This window comes from Lonchura striata, chromosome 3 (assembly GCF_050655825.1).
Source record: "Lonchura striata isolate lonStrDom1 chromosome 3, ASM5065582v1, whole genome shotgun sequence".
NCBI lineage: Eukaryota > Metazoa > Chordata > Aves > Passeriformes > Estrildidae > Lonchura > Lonchura striata.
In genome coordinates this window covers 7,419,825-7,445,480 of record NC_140705.1, presented here as the reverse complement: position 1 = coordinate 7,445,480, position 25,656 = coordinate 7,419,825, and the positions used below count along the sequence as shown (strand labels likewise).

At 38.5% G+C, this 25,656-nt stretch overlaps 1 protein-coding gene across 16 annotated transcripts in view; it reads right to left on the bottom strand.

Annotated features, from left to right (window-relative positions):
- Positions 1–25,656, bottom strand: part of ITSN2 (intersectin 2) — a 79,524-nt gene that overhangs the window by 40,133 nt on the left and 13,735 nt on the right. For 7 of the 16 annotated variants that reach the window (XM_021529772.4, XM_021529771.3, XM_021529776.3 and 4 more), the window contains exons 3-9: positions 8,601–8,693; positions 6,916–6,979; positions 5,301–5,464; positions 3,835–4,032; positions 3,425–3,521; positions 1,637–1,779; positions 322–385 (exon numbers count right to left, since the gene is read on the bottom strand). In XM_021529772.4, coding sequence (XP_021385447.3) covers positions 322–385; positions 1,637–1,779; positions 3,425–3,521; positions 3,835–4,032; positions 5,301–5,464; positions 6,916–6,979; positions 8,601–8,693 — 823 coding nt within the window. Of the gene's footprint in view, positions 1–321; positions 386–1,636; positions 1,780–3,424; positions 3,522–3,834; positions 4,033–5,265; positions 5,465–6,915; positions 6,980–8,600; positions 8,694–25,656 lie in introns of those variants that run through there. The other 9 variants (XM_021529775.3, XM_077782452.2, XM_085574470.1 and 6 more) reach the window with 3 other exon arrangements.

The window sequence follows — 25,656 nt, the reverse complement described above, 5'->3', positions numbered from 1 at the left end:
TCCCATACTTTAACAACCTAGATTTCAGAATCCTACTTTAGAAAGGAACAAGCCCTCAGCTCAGCAAGAGCATCCCTGGGTCAGAAATTGAAGTTAGCATCTCTCCTATTTTATAGAGTTTAACAAAAACACACAAAGAATGAAAAACTGAATTATTCCAAGGTGCCTTTTAGAAATGTAACCAGTGAACAAACTCAGTTCAACTGACAGCTCAGTTTCTGTTTATGATTTTAGATCTGTGGTATCTCTTTATCACTTATTTAATAAAGTACATTTCTTCTCTGAACACCATGAAGACATTGAATCAGTAACTAAACTCACCAAATAGTAGCCAGCTGAGTCTGTGAAAGATTTGATTGCAGAAGGGCATTCCTTGCTTGAAATCCTTAGTGAAAGTGTAAAAGATTTTTATTAAAATAAACACTTCATTCAAAGATTCACATGAGGCAAAAAATGGGTCACGAACTGGGACATGTTTATTTTTAATATTAATAGAATCCACTTTCATCGGTTGGATTTACTTCCAAGCTTAACAACAGGCATTATAACCTGAACACAATGAAGATGTAAGTATTCTCGTGTACCTTTTTCCACCCAGAGCACCTAACAGAAAAACTGACATGAAAAATGGGTATTTTATGGTAATCCCCACAGCTGCCACAAAAGCACAGCAGGCTGTTTGCCTAAACCTTGAGCTATCACCTGGAGAGCTTTCCTTGGTATCAAAGAATCAGATACTTTTCTAAATATGTCAAGGAAACCTTCAGTCTAAAATCGACTGAACAAGATTAAAACATTGATACCCTTTCCTTAAAGAAATAATTGTCCTCCACTTTTGTAGGCAAGGAAACTGAGGCAGAGTGCTTATTCAAAATGGGAAATCTAATGCAGACACACAAGACACACATACTGACTTTGCACCTCCTGACTGCTCAGCCAGCACTCTCTACTCACTGCATTGCACTGAGGAACCCCATTTTGTAGGAACTTTTGTAAAACTCTCCTCTTGTTTTAACTTGGTATGAAGTCTTTTGAAGCCACCATAATGCTGTGGCCCAGCACAGAAATCACTGGAAATCAACAAGGACTCTCTTAAATTACTTTGGGAAAACATCCAAGCAATGGCTGCAGTTCTGCAGTGTCTTTCCCAAGCTGCTTTCTTTCAAAAGATAAAGCCCAAGTATCTCAGCACTGACTTATACAGGAGCATGTGGCACAAAAATGATGGTGGATGTCCCCCATTTTCACAAGAAAGAGTCTCAGTCCAAAGAGTGATGTTTGAAAAGTGCCTGCTGACTTTTTACAGAGCTGAACTCCACAGCCTTGTAGTTCTCGGGCTCCTCTAGTCAGGTCCCATCACTCCAGGCTTCTCTTCCCTACCACAGCTGCTGCAGCTTCCCCAGTGTATTTGGCTCCTCCAGGTCTAACACAAAGCCCAAGTCAATGAACTGAAGGTTATTTCCATTCCTTGTCTGGCTGAAATTCACTCTGTCCTGCACAGGTCTAAACACCAACATTTCAGCTTTTATTTCACATGCAAGTCAAATCCCAGGATGGGATACCATCCCTCAGCCTGTGATGTCCAGAGGCAGGAAACACTCTGGTTTTCCCAGTCCTTACCAAAAGTCATACTCACCTGATAAATATCCACTCATACTTTTATCAAGACTGTTAAATTTCTGTCTGTATTTTAATCTGGAGGCTTGAGGAACTGCCCAGTCTGAGGATGTAATCTTTGGTGAATTCCCAGCTAGTGATGCACTAGAGGAAGAATTTGAACTGCAATATAATTTCAAAACAAAACAAAACCAAAGCAAAATAACAAAACAAACCAACCAACCAAATATTAAAAGAAAACCAAAAGAGAAAAAGAGATAAAGAAATAGCTCTAAATCACTTGGCTTAATAAAGAGGCATTGGAACAGAAGACACATAGCATCTTCCAGTAACATGAAACAACTTCCACAAAGTTTTACCTCTGCTAACTTGCTATAAATAGCTTCAGCACAAATATGGAATTTCACAGCCAAAGTAGGGATATATTTGTAAGGAAAAAACATGTTGATTAGAAAATCCTTTTCCTTTGGTATCACAGGCACTAATGCACATAATTGATCCTTCTACCACTGCAAAATGGTAGTACAGAAAACCACAAGAAAACACCTCCACTATCCCAAGAGTGTTGAGTCATTGTTTAAGTAACTTTAAGATGTTTGTAAATGAATAACCATGAGAATAAAAATGGATCTCGTAAACTCATAACCAAAAGCAGCTGTTTTAATAACCATATTCCAGCTCTACCTCTTCTTTCTGTGACAATGACATGCTGAATGGAACTTTTCCAACTCAGTCAGTTTCTGCAAAATAGTTCTGATGGAGGGTTTAGATATACACATCAAACTTCCATCTAAACTCCCAACATTTTCAGTGTCCCACCTCCAAAAATCAAACTCAGGAGAGGTGAATCCAGCATCCAGCCTGCCTTGTTTAAGGTAATCTCCTGCTCTGTCAAGTAAAAGAAAAACCTCTGAAGTCCGGTCCAAGGCAATACAGAATGCTGACAGAAGCAAAGCCTCTCCAGCACAATGCTGGATTGACATCCCCTGCATGGCGTGAGACTACATGATGGGCACAATGCTGCCAACAATAACACTGGAGAAGGGCTCCTTTGTATAGCACCAGCAACAGAAAGCTTTCCAACTAAAAAAAGACAACCAACCAAAAAAAAAAAGATGGTTCCAGGCATATGCCATGCCTACAGTCACCTCCCAGGACATCTGCTGACATCAGGTGTGTGAGGAGCCCAGAGCACCCCACATGCCCTGAAGAGGCAGCAGGGAGGGGCAAGAGCCTCTGAGTTTCTTGTGGAACTGAGCTGGGGCAGAGGTGCCCTCAGGGCCATCTTTTGGGGGACACCCCTGGATGCCCAATTGGATAGATAAGCCCAGTCCCTCACTCAAGTCTATGGCAAAGCTCTAAAATCAGTGAACTAGATCAGCTGATTATAAAGATTGACAATCTTCTATCATTCATAAAACAAATTCACACATAAATATTGGTAACAATTCCTATTCTTACATGCCTGCTAATTACATGGTGCCCTCTATAGTGAATGAGCATAAAATGCACAAACATTGCTTTTATAACCACTTAGTAAGGTTTGTTTCTATTTACTAATGAGGTACATTCCCTTCTTTTTGGCACTGCTCATCTGACCTCCTCACCTACTTTGGATATTTTGTCAATTTACTGAAAATATTACTTACTGTGCATATAAAAACAAAATCTATTTTTATACTTGATAGGTCATATCAGATTGACTAATTTTTAACAAATGTACTTTGAGAACAGAAACATTCTGTAAGTTTTGGAAGGTATACTACTTAAATGTAAGATACAACCATTTTAAACTTAATTTCCATACCTGCTAGATCCTAAATCAATTAGTGACTGTGCCTTCTGCATACTGGAACCACCAAATCCTCCTGTCATGGGGCCTAAAGAACCAGTATGAGGCAGTGCTGGAATAAGAAGAAACAAAAAATTAACCCCAGAACTGTAAAGCAACTGGGTATAAGATAATGCTGTATAATCAACATTCACTTTAATAGAAATAAGAAAAGCTAATCAGTGTCTTGTTGTTATGATTAACTAGTTAGAACAGAATTAACAAATGTGAACTTTGCACAAAAACCATTTGTAGGGTTTTCTGTTGGTTTTTTTGGTTCATTTTTTTTACTCTCATGCATGCGTTAGCATTCCTGTCTGAAATTAGCCATATGCAAAACCAGATTCACAATTCTGAGAGCGAGTGCTGGACTGGGCTATACTTACTTGAGGAGAAAGGAAGGGACAAAGGCTGCAGAAGGCTGGATGTTCCATTTGGCAACGAGGAGGTACTGACAGAAGGCGCCAGGGGAGCAGAGATAACCAAAGGAGGAATGGAAGTCATGGAGGTCAGAGACATGGGAGCTAATGGTGTGATCGCAGACACAGACGTTGGCATGGACAGATTTGGCATACTACCCATTCCTAGAGCAAAATCCAATAATTCAGGGTTTAACACTGCAGAGGCTTCAGCAAGAAATTGGATCTCTTATGTGAGGCAGAAACTACACAAAGCAATGGTGTCTGGAATACAATGAGTTAAAATAGATGCTTATGTAAAATATTTGCTTTTTCTCTAAATTTAGGCAAGACAGCTCATGGGGATAATACACTGAAGAACAGGAATTTAAAAAGAAAAATACTGACAAGCAAATTCATTCTCAAGGTAGGTTTAGCTACTATTTTCACAACAGAGTAAGATCTGGTTTTCTATAATTGCACCCATACCTATTTCTTCAACAAGCCTGGCCCCTGAGAGAGAATTACAAACTCAAAAGCTGTGACAATCCTCCACAGGGAAAAGCTGCTGCTGTTTCTGAACTAAGTCTCTTCCAACTATCAGCCTTGGAGGAATCCACAGGGGTGAAAAGTCCTTATTAGGGACCCATGCTTAGCAAAGGGTTTCTAGAGGCAGCTGCCTGAGGCAAATGAGGGCACTTGCATTACTGGCTGCACCTTGTGGAAGACAACAGCGCTGGTGAGATGATGGAAAGTCACAGAGGTAACTGTATGCCAACCACAGCTCCCTGTAAATGCCTGCCCTTGTACCCAAACACACAAGATTTGGTGATGGGCAGACATTTTAAATAATGTATGTAATTAATATATGCATACATTTAATTTCAGCATAGAAGTGTGCATGTATTTTGTAATCCAGCTTAAGTCACTGCGGATATTTTGTGCTATAAAATAACACAATAATAAGCATGCACTGACTCACCAAACACTATCAGAAAAAAAAGTCGAAGTAATTCTATTCAGTTAATCATATAACCAAAACAGTCTGATTCACTGTGAAAAAATATGTAAAACAGCTGTTCTACCAAAACCTACCAAACCTTTGACTAAATTTAACTTTAAAACTCCCACATATAAATAGGTGACTGAGTAGGAGGAAGACAAAAAAAGACCACCAGTACAAAATGAGAGCCTGCAAGGCAGATGGCAGATTTGAGTGGCCTTCTTGTCAAAACTGAGTAAATGTTTTTCTGTATTAAAAATCTTCAAAGAATCAAATTTTCAAAAATATCAAGCAAGTGACCTGGTGAATTTCCTAAATCAGAGTATCCTTTTTTTCTTCTTTCACACTGATTCACTAAACTATCATGGTCAAATTAATGTTTTTATTTGGCTGCAATTAACTGTGGGTTTTTTTACCTCTGAACACTAAGTAATTATATATTCATAAGTACCAAAGCGAGCTGACATTAGTGGTGAAAGCACTGGAGTTTGTTTCATGACAGGAGGGAGAACTGAAGGTAAGTGCTGTCCTTGCAATTTCAGCTTGATGAGTTTCATAGCTATAGAGAACTCCAGTTGATCCATTTTTCCATCCTTGTTCAGGTCCGAGAGTGTCCTTAAAACAAAATAAAATAAAATTAGAAAAGCAACAGAAATATAACATTTTTGATCTGTGAGAGGCTTTCCTACTAGATTTATTTGCAATAAATTTCTTGTTTTCCTGTGCAAAACAGTAAAGTAAATTTTCTACTTTTGATAACTTTCTTACCTTTGAAAAGTTTGAGCACCCACTTGCAGAGTTCAATTTTGAGGTTGCTATATATTAAATATATAATTCCCAAGAAACCAGGAAAACTTGGGAAAGCAGCCATCTCCAGCCCAGTGAATACACTTATTACACTTATTGCCTCTGCTATGCTTTTCTTTATGCTACCAGCCAGAATTATTTTAAATTAATCCTTGGTAAAGTAAGGATTTAATGCAAGAATCTGGAACAAGATGCAGGAGGATGCAGAAACCTCCTAAAGGCACCATACACTGCTATGAAAACTTCATTAATTCACAGTGGTGAATTACCTTCCCAGTGGTGATACCCACACTGTCCTCCTTTTGACAGTTCTCCAAATAAATACAACAGGAAATATATGCATACATAACCTCAACATTTCTGGTCAGACAGATAATACGAAATTTTATTAACATTTAAGCAAGCAAGGACCAAGCACAAGGATGTAAATAAAATTAGGAGAAAAAAATCAGACTAATGTTAAGCTTCATTCTTCTTTTGATTCTGATAATGCTCAATACAGAACCCCAAGACCCCAAAGAAAAATCTCCTTGCCCCTCTTTTCCAGGCACTGAGGTTTAATGGTGAACATGATGGTGATGCTGGTTGGACTTGATGATCCTAGAACACTTTTCTAACCTTAACAATTCTGTGATTCTATATGGCTGAAGGAAAAACTAACTTGCATTTAGTTATTTTCTTTAACACTTTTTCTTAAAGTTGTTCTTAATTATTATGAGCCTCCATTATGTGTCTTTTAGTACACATACCCCAAATTGAGCACAGGATTCTAGTGAGGGAGGTTACAGAAAAAAAAACCTCTGAGGGATTACAGAGAAAAAAACATTTCAAGTTCTGCACTCACCCTATATATGTGGTAAGGAACAGCACTTTTTCCAGTTCCTGTATTATAGCATTGCTTAGTATCTCAAATATCAAAATTGTCCTTCTGCTTTTTTTGTGACCTTAGATATTTTTTCTTGTCTTCTACTTTACATACACTTCAAGCCCTTAATATAGTTTAAAAATGTTACATTCAGCATGATCTGATTTGAAATAACACCATAAGAAAGATGCAAAAATTACTGAATTGTAATTAATTGTTGGTACACATATGGGCTGAAACCTCCCTCTATATTTAATAAAATGAAACCAATGATTCAGACAATACTTTCTACCATGACTGCTAAAAGCTTCTATGCAACACAACACAGAAAAGGTAGCATTTGAATACTATGAATCTCTATCTTAGAAAAAACAAACCATAAAGAATATCTTACCATATTTGAGCGAGGATTGGAGATGGCAGACCTGATTGCAAAAAAAAGGTACGTGCTTGATCACCTGTGATAAACAAAGGAAAGAAGATAGACTTTTATACCAGAGACAGATATGTGAAGAGCTCAGCACATTCTTGAGGGATCAAGTTTTTGAAAGAAACCCCTATGCTGGATGCCAAGCTTTCCAGGGCTTTTTTTCCAGCTTTAAACACTGGTGATTGTCAGACACCCATGCATTCCATAATTCCCAACCTTTGCTCTGAAAAATGATTTCAGATAGCTATAAAAACTTTTACAGGTCACAAATCAATGGCTGCCAACATCTTAAAAGATGCTTGAATTAAAGAATGACTGAAAATTTAGTCCTGCCCCAATGACTTATGCAGGAAATTATGAGAATGCTGTTTATTTTCTTCTCTATCCCATCTAACTTGAGCCAGTATTGTGTCTCTAGGAAAACACCATGTTCTAAATATTATTCTTTTATGTCAGAGAATACCTACAATTTCAGGATTTCAAGAAGGGAATAGGAACTGTTGTGCAATCCTATACCAAGTTCCACATCAGGGACAGTGGTGTTTATGCCTACATCTGAGTGAACTACGTATGCTTAAAGCTAAGACTTCAAGTTACTCATTCAGCTCTCTCTTATATTCATACACAAGCTTTTATTTCAAGCATTTGTCAAATAAATAACAAAGCCTGCAGATGTAGATGCAGGTAAAAGCCCAGATGTGGCCTGAGGCTAGTTCCTGAGACTGCATAGTTTTCAGCTGAAGGTAAACACCAACCACCCAGTGCTGTTTGGCCAAAGCAGGAGTTAGGTGCCACTTAGCCAGAATATGTGCATGTTCCAAACAGACAACTTTCTACTCTCTCCTCAGTCCTTTCCAGCCCCAAAAAAGGAAAAGTAGGGCCAGTGGAGCAACTAGATAGGGCATTACTGGATAGCTGGGCAGGTAGGAGCCATCAGGGCTGGCCTTTAGTGCCCATCCACCCACAAGGAATGGGACATTCTTAAATTGACATCTTTACCAATTAAATTGGGTCTTTCTTGATATCAAAAGCAGATTTTAGATTTAAAACCTCCAAATTCTGAGGTGCATAGCAATGCGACCCAATTGTTTCAGAGGACATGCAGCTGAATGCAACTGGAACTGACACCAGGTCCCTGCAAAAAGCCTTTAGCCCACCCAGCCCCTGCTGAAGGCGCAACAGCCCAAATTTCAAGCAATTGCTAACAAGGACAAACTGTCACCATCCCTCTCCCTGCCTCCTCCTCTCAAAGAAAGATATCTAACAGCACAGCATTGTCTTCTCAGACTGAGGAGAGCCACTTCTGTGTCTGGTGTCACCTGCCAGAACAGCTACTGGAAGTGCTCCCTGGCAGCCTCCCACCTGAGCACAGATTCCACCTGGTATTCTCTGGTTTCTGAAACTAGACAGGATGGCAGCACACAGCTGGTGGCTGCAGAAGTGACAGGGTTAAACAGAGCAGCATTCCTGTGCCAGACTTCAGAGGAAAGCTTGTTAAGTTTACTAATAACCTGTGGCAGTTTGCCTGAAGAATATGGTTATTAGTCACACAACAAAGGGCTAGAAATAGGATGCAGTTCTCAAACTGTTCTACAGAGATAGGTGTGTGTAGACAGAAGTTAATGTGTAACACAAAGCCTCAGACCAACCTGTAATGTAACCTCCCGTGGGTTTCAGGCTATCAAACTGCTTGTCATGCTTGGCCCGCTCTTCGGAGGTGATGGCCCATATGTTTGGCCCTCCTGGAAAAAAAACCCCAAAACAAATCAACAACCAAATAGACTGAAAAACTTTCAAAAATTAAGCACACTTGCAAAATAAAAGCTTGGCTTTCTCAAGAGACAAAGTTAGATGTGGACACACCCAGCTCCTACCAGTTTGGCAGGGGCGTTATGCAACACAACCTGCTTCCCAGATGTGCAAGCCCAGCTGAGACAATGCCCCAGCCAAACGCTGCACCCTGGCTTTCAAACAAGCTCTGTGTTCAGAGCTGGTGCAGAGCAGTTTCCTGTCACTGCTGATTGTTTGCAGCCCGGGCAGGATGTGTCTCACCATCCCCTGTGTGAGCCAAACACTCCCCTGAGGAGCCACTGGCATTCAGCATCACCCAGGTTCCCATGCTCGGGGTGAACACCCTCCAGATGACAAAAAGGCTTACACTTATCTTGCCAGCACTATAAAAGCAAAATTGGGACTGCTAACAAAAATAATTTGGTTTTGTCTGACAAAGAAGTGACATTTTGGGCTGTATTTTTTTTAAACAGCATGCAAGTCCACCTCACATTATTCAATACTTTATGAAGAATATTTTATTGTTCATAATAGCCTGAGAGTAGCAACAAGAAGTTACAGGGAATAACTGTGTTTATAGTGCTGGCAATACCAGACAGACTTTCAGAAATGCTGCAAGCTGCTGCATAAATGTCAGGGTGTACATCCTTTTCAGGAAAAGCAGCTTGCCAGAAATAATTTGGTTTGTTTTCTAAGTAAAAGGAAGTTTTAGTCGGGAAGTTCTTAACAAATATTTAATTTTTCAAAGCAATGAATGCAAGAATTAGCCAGAATTCTGAATGGAACCACTCAAAACAGCATTAAAAGGTTATCACATGAAAAACACTTTTAAAATTACATTCTGCTGAGTATGACTACTTCCAAAGAACTGTTAATCTGTTCAAGTGTTTGTATTGCTCACTAGAAGACAGTCTAGGCAATAAATAATTCTTCTAACAAGATATTAAGAACCTGCTTTAAAAGCCACAGCATTTGGGAAAAAAGTTAGCATGAAAGGCTTCCACTTCCTACATAAACCTTATATCAAAGCTTTGAATCTCCAAATTTTCAAGATGTTTTTGCACTGTTTTTCAACATATAACAGCAAAGTGAAGGGACTGTGAGCTGGTATATTTGCCAATACAGACATAGTAATGATATTAATAGTTTCTCATCTGTGTTTATTTACATAAACAAATACATTTTCCAAAACAGACTTAATTTTTTCTCTTTAGAAGGTCCTGCTAAAACTGTATTTCTCCTTGCACGTGTACACATTTAATTTTTTACCCTTGCTCCCTTAGTAGAGAAACAAAATAATTAAAAGGCCAAAACAAAACAGAAACTTACTGGGGAGAGGTATGACAGAAAAGGCATATGAGGACATTAGGATGTAACCTCTACACACTTGAATTTGGATTTTTGCTTCTCTCTCTTGAGGAGAGATTTTTTTTTAAAAATTTTTTTTTTTTTTTAGTGTGGCCTCAATGAAAGAGTCTTCTTGCAGGTTACATGCGAAACTGCACTTGAAAAACATCCCTCTTTTTTCTTCTGATTAAATGAACATAAATAAATCTAGATTAGATATTGATAAAAAGTGAAGTAAATCTCATTCAGATGCCTAGAAATCAATGAGCACTGTAAGCATTACTGTAACACACGAATGAGGACAACTTACACCCTAAGGCAAAAATTAGAGCAGCACTTAGATTTCTTTAAATTGCTAATTTTAAGCTAGAAATGGGTAGTGCCTAAGATGTGGTTATGATTACAGAAATTATCTCGACCAGATGAACAAATGCTCCTAAAGCTGCCAGCAACAACTTCAGAGAAATTTACTACTTTTTTGTAAAACAAAATGTTACCAATATTACATTTTCCTTCTATTAAATACCCCTCTTTGAACATCTTTTGCAGCAGGTAGCTGCAACACTCCTCAGAATGATGAAGACCACCACAATGTATTCACAGGTCCTGCTAGAGTGTTTGTCCCCACCTTTCTCACAGGCCCCCTTTAAGCACTAAAAAGCCACAGAAAAGTCTCTCTGGAGCCTTCTCCAGGTTGGACAACCCCAAGTTGCCTGCAAGTATTAATCTCATTTTTAAAAATAAATTATTTGTCTAAAACCACATTAGTATATCAACAAGTGCTTCTACAGCCTTCCACTGTCCTAGTGAGTCAGTGCAAGCAGCTGTCATGGAATAGTGATAACTACAAACATTACCAAAAAGCACATTGTGGGAATGTTTCAGGGAACTGAAAACACCAACCTGCTAATAATTTATTTTCAACAGTATGAAAAATTTTAGATTCTCCTTTTCCTTAAGGACAGAGATTGAGAGTTTTACTTTTTTGATGATTAATTCCATAAAGATATGCTCTCTGTTGGCTTCCTTATAGGCATGGAAGAAAATGTAGTATGTCTTAAATTCCAATGTATAAAAACAGAGATTTTAAAAAATATAAATATTTATAGCAGGAACTAGGATCTAGAGAACAGCACGCTTTTAAGTCAGCACACCCCTCCCAGTAAAATTTTAGTGCTTGTCTATAACTGAACAAAGGCCCAGAAAATTAAGTTTTATCCTAATATCACTTCAGAGGGTGTCGGCCATCTGCAGCCTGAACTGGAATAGGTCATTGATAGGTCTGAATAGAGGTTAATAAGAACTGGACAATGAAAGTATTTGTGTAAAATAGTAATAAAACAAATTAAAAACCCATTGCTTCTGGTAGGGATCCACACTGAATGCAGTCAAACCCCACTCATTATTTAAAGGACTCACTGGTTTTTTTTTTAGCTCCCACCTCATGTGCTACAGAAACAAGAAAAAGAGCACAGCACAAGAGGGAAGGCTAAAGCATTGTGAATGACTGTATTTAGCTTAACCAGGTGCTCACAGCTCTTTTGATGATACCCTTGGTGACACAATTAAGGAATTAAAATCTATGTACAGAAAAGCTCATATGAAGATTTCTCAAAATACCATGTGAAAATACCATACCAGTCTATCTGAAATAAACGCTTTCAACAACAGGACTCACAAGGTCTTGACAATTCCACAAAGCACATCCCAACACCATTCTCCAAAGTAATTGTTGTGTTTTCCTATATAGCACAACCAAGACCATCACAAATACTCAGCCAAAATTAGTCTGAAATTTGGTTCTCTTGTGCCATCGCCATCAAATCATGCTACAGTCCTCATATATATTGTGATTGCTTCCCAAAACTACCACAAGTGGTAAAAGTGGACACTCAGTGGAACTGCTGAGAGAAGTTACACTGCCTGGTTTACACACAACCACATCCTGGGCATGCTGAGCTGTGATGAAGGGAAGATACTCCTTTCCTGGGAAAGGCAAAACTGCAGGAGGAGTCAAACATCTGCCATCCAAGATGTATCACCTAAACTGATCTGGCTTAGCTCAGCCATTTTTCGCAGTAACACGCCTTCAGTTCTAGGGTTGAGAAATGTCTTGCCTGTAAACCAGATCCAATTAATTTTGCATAGGAAATTGCTGTTTGTTTTCCATCCACATGGCCTCAGTCCTCACTCATGGCAAATCATGAATCACAAACCAAACTGCAGGTGTCTCCTCCTCACAGCCCTCTCTGACCACAGGATGGGCAAGAGGCAGGAATCTCCTTGATGGAGCAGTGCTGAACCTTTGGCTGTCCAAGCAGCAATGAGCTACAATACTTTTACAGATCAGTTCCCCAGTAGAAATCAAAATACAGTTGCTACTACATGCTCCCATGAGAGGCTTTGCTGCTGGCAATGAATAGTACATTACTTTTCTGATGCAGCTTGAATTTCCTGGACATTTTCGAGATCTAAATAATTTTTCCCAACTGTAGCTGACAAAATTTTGGAGGGGGAAAACAGTACAATCTCTCTGACAATAAGATACCTCATTAATTCATTATTTTTCAAAATAGGTTACTTTAGAATCTTACAACTTCATACATCAAGTCAACACTCTATTTGACTACCCAGCATTTTTAGGAATCAAAACTCAAGAAATGCTGAACTTGAGAGATTTTTCCCACAAAGACTTTCCCTAGAACACAGTAACTACTGTCTTCACCTGCTCTTTTTGCCTATGAAAAACCACAAGTCTATCTTAGTAAGACTTCTGGAAGACAGAGGCCAAATGTTCTTTCTTTCCTAGAGAAGGCTGGTGCTTTCAGAGAAGACTGAATAAATGTCAGCACTGGCAATTGCTCTTGATATCCAATATTGGAAACCTGGACTTGACATCCAGATATGTCTGCACAGATTCCCTATTGCAAAAGAGAAAACCAGCAGTGAAAGGTCCTTTACTTGCTCACTCCAAAACTCCACAATACACTGAAGAGTTCAACATCACATCCATGTGGGATGACAAAGACCCAAACACCCAAAGCTAAACATGCTTTGAACTTCACTCTCAAGACTTCTCTGAAGATGACGAAATACAGACTGACCTCACTTTCATATAACAGGCATTTCTGAAATTCCATGTGGCAGGACTCAGTTTTCTATTGTTGGAAACAAGTGACTATGCTCTTGATTAGATATCTGTAGGTTCTTTAAGTTCATTTTAAATAAAAGACACCTCTTTAGGTGAGTGTAAGGAGGCCTGCTTACGGCAGGACCACAGCATTTCAGGAAAGCTCCAGAAATGCCTTTACAACACTGCATCAGACAGATAACCTTCTGAATAAAATAAAGGACTTGCTTTGATGGGCTGCCAACATCAAAAGGTAAACAAACACTGTTCTTTCCTTAAAACAGTAAATCACTATTGAAAAAGAGGGAAGAAAATAAAGTGCAGTCCTAGAAGAAAAGCAAATAGACTTGAAAATGCTCTGTTAAGACCTCTGCCACCAGTACTGCCCATAGGCAAAGGGCAGCTATAGTGAGAACAGCAGGATTACTGATAAGGAAAAACCATAAGACATTTCTCACATTCTCCAGAATATCTTTGTTTCTCACTCACAGGCGTTGCTTGTTTTTCTCTAATAAAAAGAATGCTCCTACGACCTACAAAGTTAATTAACTCCACAGAGATAATAAACCTAAATTGAAAGAGCATTCCTTGTATATGTAAGTCATGAGGATTTATCACCACTTCTGTAACCATCAAAAAAACTAGCATGAAGCTTCATAATGTCCTTAAATAAATATTTATCCCTATGTTTAAAGACACGGAAATTTCAGCACAGACACACAGCAACATGCCTCAAGCTGTATAAAAAGGGGTTTTCCTTAATGCAACCAGCAATCACATTACAGTCTCCTATTAGGAGCCTCCAGAGAGTTGTCTGGTCTAGAACATACTGGGATAAATCTAATAATTCCAGTCTGTGTTTGCAGATAAGTTTACCACAGAGGTATTTATCACAGATTGGATTTAACACTCCCAATTGAGATGCTGAATCAGACTTCTAATTTTTCCTCAGTGGTGAGTAAACATGCCAGGAGTCTGAAAATACACAGAACGTTTTACCATTAGTCTGAATTTGAGATTCTTTATCAGTGTTATTGCTATTTTCAATATTTGCTTCCCTCCTTCACTGTTGATTCTATATATCTAACACAGGAGAAAAATGACTAATAATCAGCATTTATCCTTATTTAGGTGTGCTAATGTGTATGAACTACTACTGTGGAGGCTTTGGGTCCAGCCCAAAGCATCACCTGCTCTTCCTTGAGGTTTGCACCTGCTATTCCCAGCTTCCACAATCTCAGGCCCGGCCAGGGGCCACATGCAATCTCCTTTCACAATATATACATTAATGCCCAATTACTCTCCTACCAGAAATGCTCCATGGAGGCTCTCATTTTTATTAAGCAACACCAAGGCAGCTGCCAGAGGAAAAGGGTATCTATTTCTGTGGTTCACTAACTTCAGCAACTTCTTTTTGTGTGCACACAGTTAAAAGGAAAAGCTTGTAGCTAAAGCATGTTAAACACAAAGAAACATGATTCTCCTTCAATTTTGTAATGTCACTAAATTTACAAGAATTGTACCCATTGAAGCCAAGAGAATTTTTAACAATTTTCAAGCCTCTCTGGTGTGTTATCAAAAAATATCTGGCACCTGCAGACAGGTTGTTAAATAGTGTCAGGCACATGCAAGGCTACAAGATTTGGCCAAGAAAAGCTTGTTTAATTGAAGAGGAAACTTACAGAAATGTGGACAAAGCAACAGGAGCCACATTGCATTTTGGAGTACAATTAATATTCTTTACATTTTATGTACAGAATTTCCAGATATTTGGTATACTGGGAACTCTCAGGTTGAGCAGTTCACTAAAATCAAATATTGAGCTTGTTTAAAGTATTCACTTGCTCCTGTGAGATGTGGTGCAGAATTCTGCCTGGAGATCTTGTCACTGGCAGCCCCCAGTCTGATACACAAAATCCATCCATAACGGAGGAAACATTAGAACACAGAACACTCCGTGCTGTGCAGTGATCTCAATGTAGAAACATAATCCATGCCTTTAGAAGTATAATCCCTAAAACAATTAGAGATACATAATAGTGTAATCCATGCTAACAGTACAGATCCAATTCTTTTCTGAACTCTACAGCACACTTGGCTATTCCAAAGCACTTAAACTATCAGTTTATAATAGCAGGATAGTATTTCTATACTTTATAAATATCACAGAATCTTTTAGCTCATTAAGACTATCCATTTTCAGAAGATTATTTTTAATTAAATTATTGCCAATTCCACTGAAGCACTAAAAAAAAACCAAAAAAACCAAAACAAAAAAGAACCCAAAGAACAAGCAAACAAAAAAACCCAAATAAAAAAAAAGCACACCAAGGAAGAAAAATACTGAAAAAAAAACAAAAAAAAAAATAGTTTTGTTAATGCTCCACTAATGTAAAAGTACCTCAGGAAATATGTGCTAGAAACATGCATAAACTTGACAATATTCTGAATTGCAAATTAACATGCTACCTTTTGCACTAGTTTAGTGTAAAGTTTCTGAAGATTCATTCAATAGTGGGTTTTTTAAGTTTTAATGAAGTAAGCTTCCTACATCTCATCAAAAAGTGCAATCACTATAATAATATGCAATGTTGCTAAATTCACATTTTTTTCTTAAAAGTTAATTAACTTTCCCTTTCCTTACATGCATATATTGGCACACAGAGTTGGGCTTAAAGTAAGCCTTTGCCAGATCTAGATTCAATACCAGCAATTAATATAAAATTATTTTCTGCCTAATTCTGGAGAAACAATGACAGTGAAACAAGCTGTAGTTGCTGAGTGACACTGATGCAGCATATGAAACAAGCCCACTCTTCTACCAATGACAGCTCTGTCTGTGCCCAGAATCACAGAATCATTTAGGCTGGAAAAGACCTTTAAGATCATGGAGTCCAGCCATCAGCCCATCACTAAACCATGTCCCTCAGTGCCACATTTACACGGCTTTTAGGGATGCCTGCAGGGATTATGACTCCAGCACTGCCCTGGGCAACCTTTCTAATGCCTGACAACTCTTTCAGGAAAGAAACTTTTTCCAGTATTCAATCGAAATCTCCCCTGGTACAACTTGAAGCCATTTTGCCTTGTCTTGTCATTTGTTACTTGTGAAAAGAGCCGACCCTCACCTGGCTGTCCCCTCCTGTCAAGAGTTGTGCAGAGCCAGAATATCCCCCTGAGCCTCCTTTTCTCCAGGCTGGGCCCCCCCAGCTCCCTCAGCTGCTCCTCCTCAGACCTGAGCTCCAGCCCCTTCCCCAGCTCCGTTCCCTTCCCTGGACTCACTCCAGCCCCTCAATGTCCCTCCTGAACTGAGGGGCCAGAACTGGACACAGGATTTGAGGCACATCCTCTCCAGTGCCCAGCAAACAGGAATGGTCATTTTCCTAAACCTGCAATTCATACTTTTGAATGGGTTTTAGAAAGGGAAAGAATAGAAGAAAAAAATCACACTAACAAGAGTCTTTCCAATGGAAGGTACAAAAAGGTCAAGTAAGCAATATTATCATGGCATAATATAATCATACTTTGCTAAATTCTCCAGCTTTAAGCCTTGCCTCCATTTGCTTTTAAAGTGAGCAAACTTCCAGCTGACAAAATCCATGGCCTTCCTTCCCAGCCTGACACAGAAGATTGAAGAGATGCTTACCCTTCAGTCAAGGACAAGTCAGAAACTTTTTCAAGTAAACTCATCAACCTGTATAGTATGAAAGCCTTCCATGAGAAAAATAAAAATTTTTACTCACCATGTTTGTGGAAAAAGATCACCAGAGCTTAGACAAAACTTTTCTAATCCTGGAAATTGATGTTTTATGCTGCTGCTGCTCACCAGCATTCACAAAACAACCCTATGACTTAATTAAAAGAACAATTTGTTTAATTATTGTCTAGCAAATCTCTGTGGAGTGCAGCAAAACTAATAAGATCCAGGTGAGTTTCCATGTGTGGCAGCCAATAAATCTTTCTGCACCAGGAGAAATGCAAGCAGTAAAAATACCAGGGAAGAGGATATAAAGTGAACCTTGAAATTAAGTGCGGTAAAGGAAATTATTCTCTCATGAAGATATACACTGACAAAATCAGAACAGAATTCTGTTTCAGGAATATTTGGTCCTTTCTAGTAATTTTCATAGTTCTTATCACTATCTGGCCATCAGAGTAAAAAACACATTTCTGGCATCTCAGATTTGAGGAGGAAGTCTGGGACCAGGAGGAAGGCTGATGGGTTATGTTTGCAATGGGGAGCTGGGACACAGACTTGAAAGAGAAAAGGAAAACAGACAAACAAAAAATTACACAGGAAGGGTGGGAGAGAAGAAAAAATGAAGAGGTATTTCCTGAATGATCTTGGAATAAAATAAAAATAGGAGATAATTCAGGAAATAAAACACAGAGACTGAGTATTCCAGAAGAGACTGAATATTCCCCTAGTTGATATCCCAGCGCAGAGTGACAGTGTGAGCCAAGCATGTAGGGGTGCTGATCCAGGATGTCTCCTCAGCCCCAGTGCAGCTCCTGAACCAGAGAACTGCCTCATTACTACAAGGAAAATCCACCTATCTCTAATCATTTAAGGAATCCAAGACCTTTTGTCATCCACAGCTTCCTACAGCTTTAATTGTTTATTTGACACAGTGCAAAGTGCTCTGTATGATTCAGATCTGCCAGTGGTACTTTCATCTGATACTAGATAATCCTTGTGTTATCGAGAGTAATTACCATTCCCTTGCCTGAAAAATAATGTGACCTTGAGAAGATGACATCTGTATTTTCCACAATCCCAACCCTTTCATTTCCAAGTTGAAATATCCTAGTCAATTCAATTAATCCACATATGAAAGCTGTTCCATGTCTTTAATCACTTGTCACCCTCCTCTTTGTAACTTCTAGTCCTGGCAGAAAGAAAAAATGGAGGGAAAACTGAAAGGAAATACAAAGGAAACAGAAGCAAGAATAAGAGAGTTTGCTTAAACAGTACTCCTTAAAAGTTAAATTACTAATTAGCAGAGCCTGCCAACTATATCCAGCACACTTACAATATTACTTTCCTAGCACACATGGAGGTTTGATTTGAAATATAATACATTAAAAACTGTTTAATTTATGTTCATACAACCACTGGTATCAATTTATATCATAGTCCCTAATCCTGCCTTGCCAGTGGCTCATAGGGACATTCACAAACTAGAATGTGGAACAGAATTCTTCCTTGGGTATTACAGTTTCTCAGCTGCCAGAACCACTGATTTAGCAAGCTTCTTGAGCCAAAAAAGCCCCCAAAGGGAAAGAAAAAATAATTTTTTAAAAAGGCAGCAACCATTTAATAGCCATGGCACAGATCTTTTCTCCTCGAGTTTTGATTTCATGTACTGTTTCCAAAACATCCTAAAGACAGTGAGTCCTAAAAATGAGTTGTGAGTTGTTCACTGTGTGAAACAAACTACCAAACCAACAAACAAACCCATTTTATTCTGCTAGTCTTAAACTCAATCATTTCGCTATCGGGTTGCTTTTCAGCTACGGAAAAATACAGTGAATATCCATTCCCTTGTTAGCTTTTTCTATACTGTTATTGCTTTACAGGTTTTTAGCTATCTCTAAAAATACATCTAAACTATCCTTAGCCATCTCTAAACTAAACTAAACAATTCTCACCTGCTTAGTCTCACTTAGCACAGAAGCCACAACCTCTCTCTGGCCACCTTTTTCACAGGTATCCTTACTTGGTGTTTAATTCCTTTTGTGTAACAGATTCTGGCAGCTACAGAGTGGATCATTTCCAGAAAAGGGAGCTTAGTGAATGTTATCTTCAGACCAGGTTAAAAAGGACTGTCTGTGTACTTTTTAATCCAATCTGAATACAGAGAACATGAGAAATAGAAGGAGACTCTGCTGGCCTTCCAACCCACATAATCTCTATCAGAAACAGTTCATACATTAACTCACACCTGTACATTTTATTCCCCCAAGCCTGAAGATTTCCTGTGAGACACAGAGCTACAGAACCACTATTATTTGTTGCACAACAAATTTCACTTATAGCTGGTAAGAAAATACAAGTGCACCCTTTTCTGTACAGCTATACAAGTATCAATGCACACAGTAACAGGTGCAAAGTTCCACAGCAGTGAAACCAGGACCTTTCAGGAAAGATCTGTTTCCTAAAGAAACAACTGTGCTGCAGAGATCATGGTTCAATGCTAAATCATAGTTATGAGAAGAAATGCAGGAAAAAATGTTGGCACATAATTTAAAATATACCACCTCTTATTTATATTTAAACATATAAAAAAACTTTTAAGCAAATTACTTCAGTAAGAAGTAAAAGAGCAGTAAAAGTTCTTGTTATTCATTTAATCTTACCTGTTCTTGAAACTTGCATACAGAGAACTTCACATCCAACTAAAGCACAAATGTTTTTAGCTTATTAAAATATCTTCTCTCAAGACAGCCAGTATGAGTGCTAGTCCCATGGACACTGACATTCTTTCAGCTTTCCAGGGTTTCACCCCTTCCAGCTCTCTCAGTGATGATTTAAAGCTACTGTCCCATTGTCAGGAAAACAACAGATGTCCCACAGAACTGATGCAGTACACTGGAAAGCCTGAACACACAAGATTCCTAATTAAAGTAACAGGGCATTATATAAATATATCCGACAGACCACAATGCCTGAAAAATGTGTTTGTTCTTGCCATTATAATTAGTGGGCTAAACCTGAACTCATTCTGCCAATACTGATTAGTATTGTCTATGGCCTGTTCAAAGTGATGATCACAGATTATTTGGAATTTAGTACATGTTAAGATGGTGCCACTTCACACAATGTTCATCTACTCTAAATTGCAGCAACCACATGAAATGGCTTATCAGAGTAATGTATTTCACAAACTTGGGAGATAAACCTTCAAGGAAATTAACATTTTAACAGTCAAAGCACTTTGAAACTTGCCCATGTGTTAGATTTATATTTCTGAGTCTTTTCAGCTAAGCCTTCAGCCTTCTGCTGCACTTCAGGAAAGTATTTGTAGATCTTATTGTGCTTTTTGTTTAGGCTTTTATATGCTTTGAAGAAAAAACACCAGGAAGTCTCTGTGACATCCAAAATGAATAAAGCAGCTTGCATTACAATATTAGTATTCCAGATAAAAACCATCCTGGGTTTCCCACTCAGTGCAAACTTACCTTATAAAAGCTAACACATGATACTAACAAAATTAAATCTTAGCAAGACAAAACTATAGGCTTAAAGTAAGTTAACAGCTCAAGATCTAACACTAATCTTCATTATTATCTAATTCTTAATTACATTTTAGGAGCACCAGATTGGAAGTGACTTCCAAGGTCACCATGTGCAGACTGTTGCTTCTCCAAGAAACTCTAATACATTTATTCCTTCCTAAAATGCAAGTTCTGCCTTAAGGCAATCAGATTTCCTCCCTGACCATGGTCCAGAATGTCACTGCTGACAGAACATTCCCATTTCCAGACCAGCTGCATCAACAGCTGCTTCATCTCTATTTACCCCTGTGCTAACACTGTACTCAAAGAGAAGTTAGTTTCCTTCCTTAATGTTGCTCTTCCTAGTAAGAAAAAATGAAGAGCAAATTTATTTACTGAATAGGAAATTCAAAGAAATTAATATTAAAACTAAAACTCAAAACAAAAGAGTAAGCTTTTATCTGGGCAGGTTAACAAAGGCAATCCCTTTATTCTTTCTCAGCACTTAATTACACTGAAGCCCAGCTCTGTACCTATTTCACTCCCTGAGTTCTTTTCCCCTCTCTTAAGCAGATAACCCAAATTCTACCCTCTATCCCACAACATGTCTCACCAGGGCCTGAAGCAATAGCACACAGCACTCCTTATTTCATCCACCACATTTTAGGATGCATTTCCTTTCCCTCAAATCACGTAATTACTACGTGATCCTCTAACATATCCGGTTGTCTTCCTCATTAGTCACAGCCAACTGCTGAGCTCCCAGCACACAGCAAAAATTCTTCTATCCCATAATAGTATGGCTAAAAAGCGATTTGAAGTCAGCGCAGCAGAAATGTGATGAAATTTAACCAATGATATGCAGTTCATAATGTGTAATTCTGGCTGGAAAATTACTCCAGTTTTTGTCATCTTCCAGTTGAACCAGCATATGTTTTCTTTTTTCTGTTGATATGCCATAAATAACCATTAAGACTGGCATCACGATAAAATCCATGAAGAATAACATGTCTACTTATTCTGGTCTAAAACTTGCATTTTCTTCCCCTTTAAACACTAATTTCTCTAATGAAATCCAACCATAGGGATCTGTTACATGTTTTCTACAAAACTCAGGTATTGAAGAAGGCACAAAGTGCAACCTTCCCTTGTTAAAACCTATTTCCATTTACTCCACTTCACATATACCTCCATGTCTATTTTTTCCTCCTAAGATTTCCTCTTACACCCTCCATGTGAATCATATTATGCTCACAATTAAATATAAATAAGACACCTTGCATTCTGAAATCCTACAGCACTATTTGTGACATACAAGATTAAAGAAAACAAAATATGGCAGACACACTGTAAATCTAATTTTTTGCAGGGTGTGATAGTAGAAGACAAACAGCCCTCTGACTTCTGACTTGAGCATATGAATTTTGCTCCATATCAACTGACAGCACTGCCCTCACTAAAAGGAAGTTTTAATTCATAAATAAAGACAGAGAAAATATTTGCTCTTGTCTTATAATTTCTTTCCCCTTCCTACCTTTAGATGGGAGAACAAGTTCTGATACTTGTTTTGCAAGGTCTAATTCAGCTATGTATCTTTATCTACTCTTGTTGACATTAAAGTCTACAGTTTCCATATCTACAGTGCACACAGGTTGAAGAGTCAGCTTGCACACAAGCAGCTTTTCATTGAACTCTGATGACCAGGGTTGATCCTAATTCAAAAATCAGCAGAACCTGTTGATGAATGTTTTGCCCCAAACCAGGGAACCAGGACCTCACAGAACCCCTTCATGTCTACTTTAGTCTCCAACACACCTAAGTGTGAAGACACAAAATTCTATTCACAACAGCACAAAATCCAGTTTTACTTATGAATATTTAGAAGCATGTGAAATGAGTTACAACTATTAGTTTCTACACCTCAGTTTATCAGAGATTTTCCTGCCGGACCACAGAAAATTTATATCAAAAGGAAACAGGTGGTAGGAGGGAAGAGAAATGGCAAATAAAAACATAAACAAAAAAAGGACAGCCCAAAAATTCCAATGTTACTTAAGTAAACAATGTGAAAGATACTGATCAGCAAATACTGCTTTCCTTGTTCCAGGTGGTCCCTTAAGATTAAATCTCCCCAAACCAAGATCCATCAGCATGGATATCAAACCCTGAACAAATCTAGCCTACAGAAGAAGGAAGGAGAGTTGGAAAAGAAACATCTGCAATTCCTCTCCAGCTGGAAAGAACACATCCCATGGCAGTGAAGGTTATTTCTTACAGCGACACAGGCAGCAATCACCGAGACTAGATGGAATTACATTTTAACCTATTAAAGCTTTTAAGTGTCTTTTGCAGTTAGTATATTAACTTTTGCTTTAGAAACCCAGTTGCTGAATTTGTTATTTAGTGTAACAAAATGCCATTTTCAAAAGCTTTTGCAAGACTAAGAAAGAATTCCTAAGCAAGCTTTGTCCAGATGAAGAACTGTTTGTAAGAAGAATCAACTACCTTAAACTGGGTTTGTATTATCATTTTCACAGGAATAATGACCAATATTCAAGCAGTTACAGGATAGAACTAAACTCTCAGTAGGGTATCCTCAATCTTGTTTGCCGACTGGGGAGAAGGATATTTCTGGAGTGGCTCTTTGATAGAACTGGACTCCACATAGATAAATGTCTCTTATCCATCTGCTGCTGTATAAGAAGCATGTTACTCAGCCTTGCCCGCTCATACAAAATGTCACCATAACATTTACATTTTGCATGGGATATAAATTTGTAAAAAGCAGCAGGTCTGCCTTAAGTTCCAGAAAAATCAACACTCACTCTTTAGTCCTGCTTTTCCTCTTTGAATTTCAGCTTGCTAGTAAGGCACCCACAAAGGTCACCTTGAACAGCAATGGAGAGTCAAAGGGAGCTCCCTTCTGGCCACTGTGTCCTTTCATGACTTTAAAGAAAGGCCTATCAACAACAGGTGTCCCCAGAGCACACAACGTTTGCATGTGGCCAGCTCCCAGCAGAGCACAGTGGCCACCAGGCACACGCTGAGGCTGGACAGGCTCAGGACCCTGCTCAGCCAAGGCACATTCTGAAGGTGCCTCAATGAAGCTGAGTGTCGCAACTGGAGCTACACACAGAGCTCAGTTCCCCTTCCTTCTCAGGTTCCTGTGCAGAGCTGCTTTCTCTGTTTAGGCTGGTAAATAAAGTGCTGTAGCACTTGTATTTGTTTGAGGCTGAGTGTCGTGCTTTGAGCCCTGCAGCTCTCAGACTGTGTCACATAATCACACACTTGTACACACGTCTGCTCCATGCCATCCACTCACTGTTCTGTAACACTGAACACCAAAAATAACCCAGAAACAGAAACTACTTCATGCATTACACTACTCATGAACTACAGGCTAAGTATATTGTACCTTGGTAAGAATAAGAGATTTTTTTCCCACTGAAGAAACCCACTCTTTTCCCCAGTAGCACACAAAAGGGAAGGGTCAGTGCTGTGCTAGCACAAAGGTGAGGCAGGCAGCCAGTGCCTAATGGTTTGGTTGCCTCACACATAACCTCATTCTTCATCCCATGCTTCAAGTCACTACCAAGGTCTAACAACATAATTAGAGGTTTCCTGTAATCAGTGGCAAATGCAGATGAACTACTTCGAATGCAACCACTACAGCAGTGCTTGTAAGTGGTAAGTAGCAGGGAAGGGAAACAAAGATTAGAGAACAGCTTCAACAGCAAAGGTTGCTCAGTATTTACCTAGAAATCACATTAAAACTATTGTTTAAAACACCTGACTTGTTTGAAATTTCACCAGTTCTGATAAGAACTATGACTGCAAGACTACACAGAGTTGACCCAGTCATCCAAACTACTCTGTGAGGAGCAACAGTTTATTACCTGGTGTCTCTCTTCCCCCTGCTCTCCCTCTTTGCTATGTCTTCCAAAACAGTAAAATTCTGTGAGGGGAAAGGCAGCATCCCCTGACACCATTCCTTTTGAGAGTGGCAGACAGTACTGCCCAAGGGATTTCAGATCAAGGATCACTCTCCCAAACTAAGGCTTCTGAGAGCAGTGTATGTGGTCAGCATTGACAGCACACATGTAATCCCCCAATAGAACCAAGGAATAAAAAGCCAAAACTAAAAGACATCAAAAAACTTATGCATACATACATCAACCACAGAGACAGCCAAGAGCATAAAGGTTGGCTATATTCTCTGAAGAGAGCTTCTGACTGTTTATTTTAAATTGAAAAGCAAATATCATGTGGCAATAATAACTTAAAAAATCCATTATGTCCAATTAAGTGAAAAAAATAATCTGGTCTATAGGATTTCCCCTAGTATTTATTGACTCCTTTTACTTGGCTATCATTGTAAGGTCTGTGAATCAAAGTCTGGAAAAAACTGCAGCTGACTGTATTAAAAAAAAGTGTTGATTACACAGATTAATTTTTTTCAATTACAAAATGTCTTACACTTACATGAAATAGGTTTGTAGGTTTAATAAAAGGTTTAATTTGGAATCTGAATGTTGTTCTGAGGAAAAAAAAAAAAACAACCCAAAAAGCCTGTCCCAATTTGCCTCAGTGACAGTTTTCTAAATTAGTTAAAGACCTCCCAGTCCTGCAGTAACCTTCACAGATAAATGAGATAAATACTCATTCCTGTATCTATGTTTCTATTTTTATCAGGAGAAATACTCCTTCTCAGGAGTATGTGAAGTACAAAACATTGTTTCTATACTTGTATTTTCATTTTGGCCAGTTCTGTAAATAACAACATGCAAACGTCAAATTTCTTTCCAGGTCTTTGCAAATCGTGCCTTCACAAATAAGCTTTCTCTAAAAATAAAAGCTCCATTCCATACACACACGCAGGAACAATTTTAAGGTTCCAATTCTCATATATCTCTGAAAGGAAATCAAGAAACAAATTTAAAAGTTTCCGTAGTGGAAAGAGCATAATCAAGAGAAAAATTCTTTTTCTCTTTTTATTTTTGAGAAGGACTGATTGTTTTCATCAATGTCACAAACTGGTTGACACATTCAAATATTTTGTTTAAAATAAACAGCGTAATGGACTATAATGGAACACATTTTGTGCTGAATTACGTAAGAGAAAAGGTATGCAAGTTTAATCAACTATTACTTAGCATATTCCCTGCTTGAAGTCAGGCAGGCTGGCACTACAACTCACACATTCCTCAGCCCTGTAAATG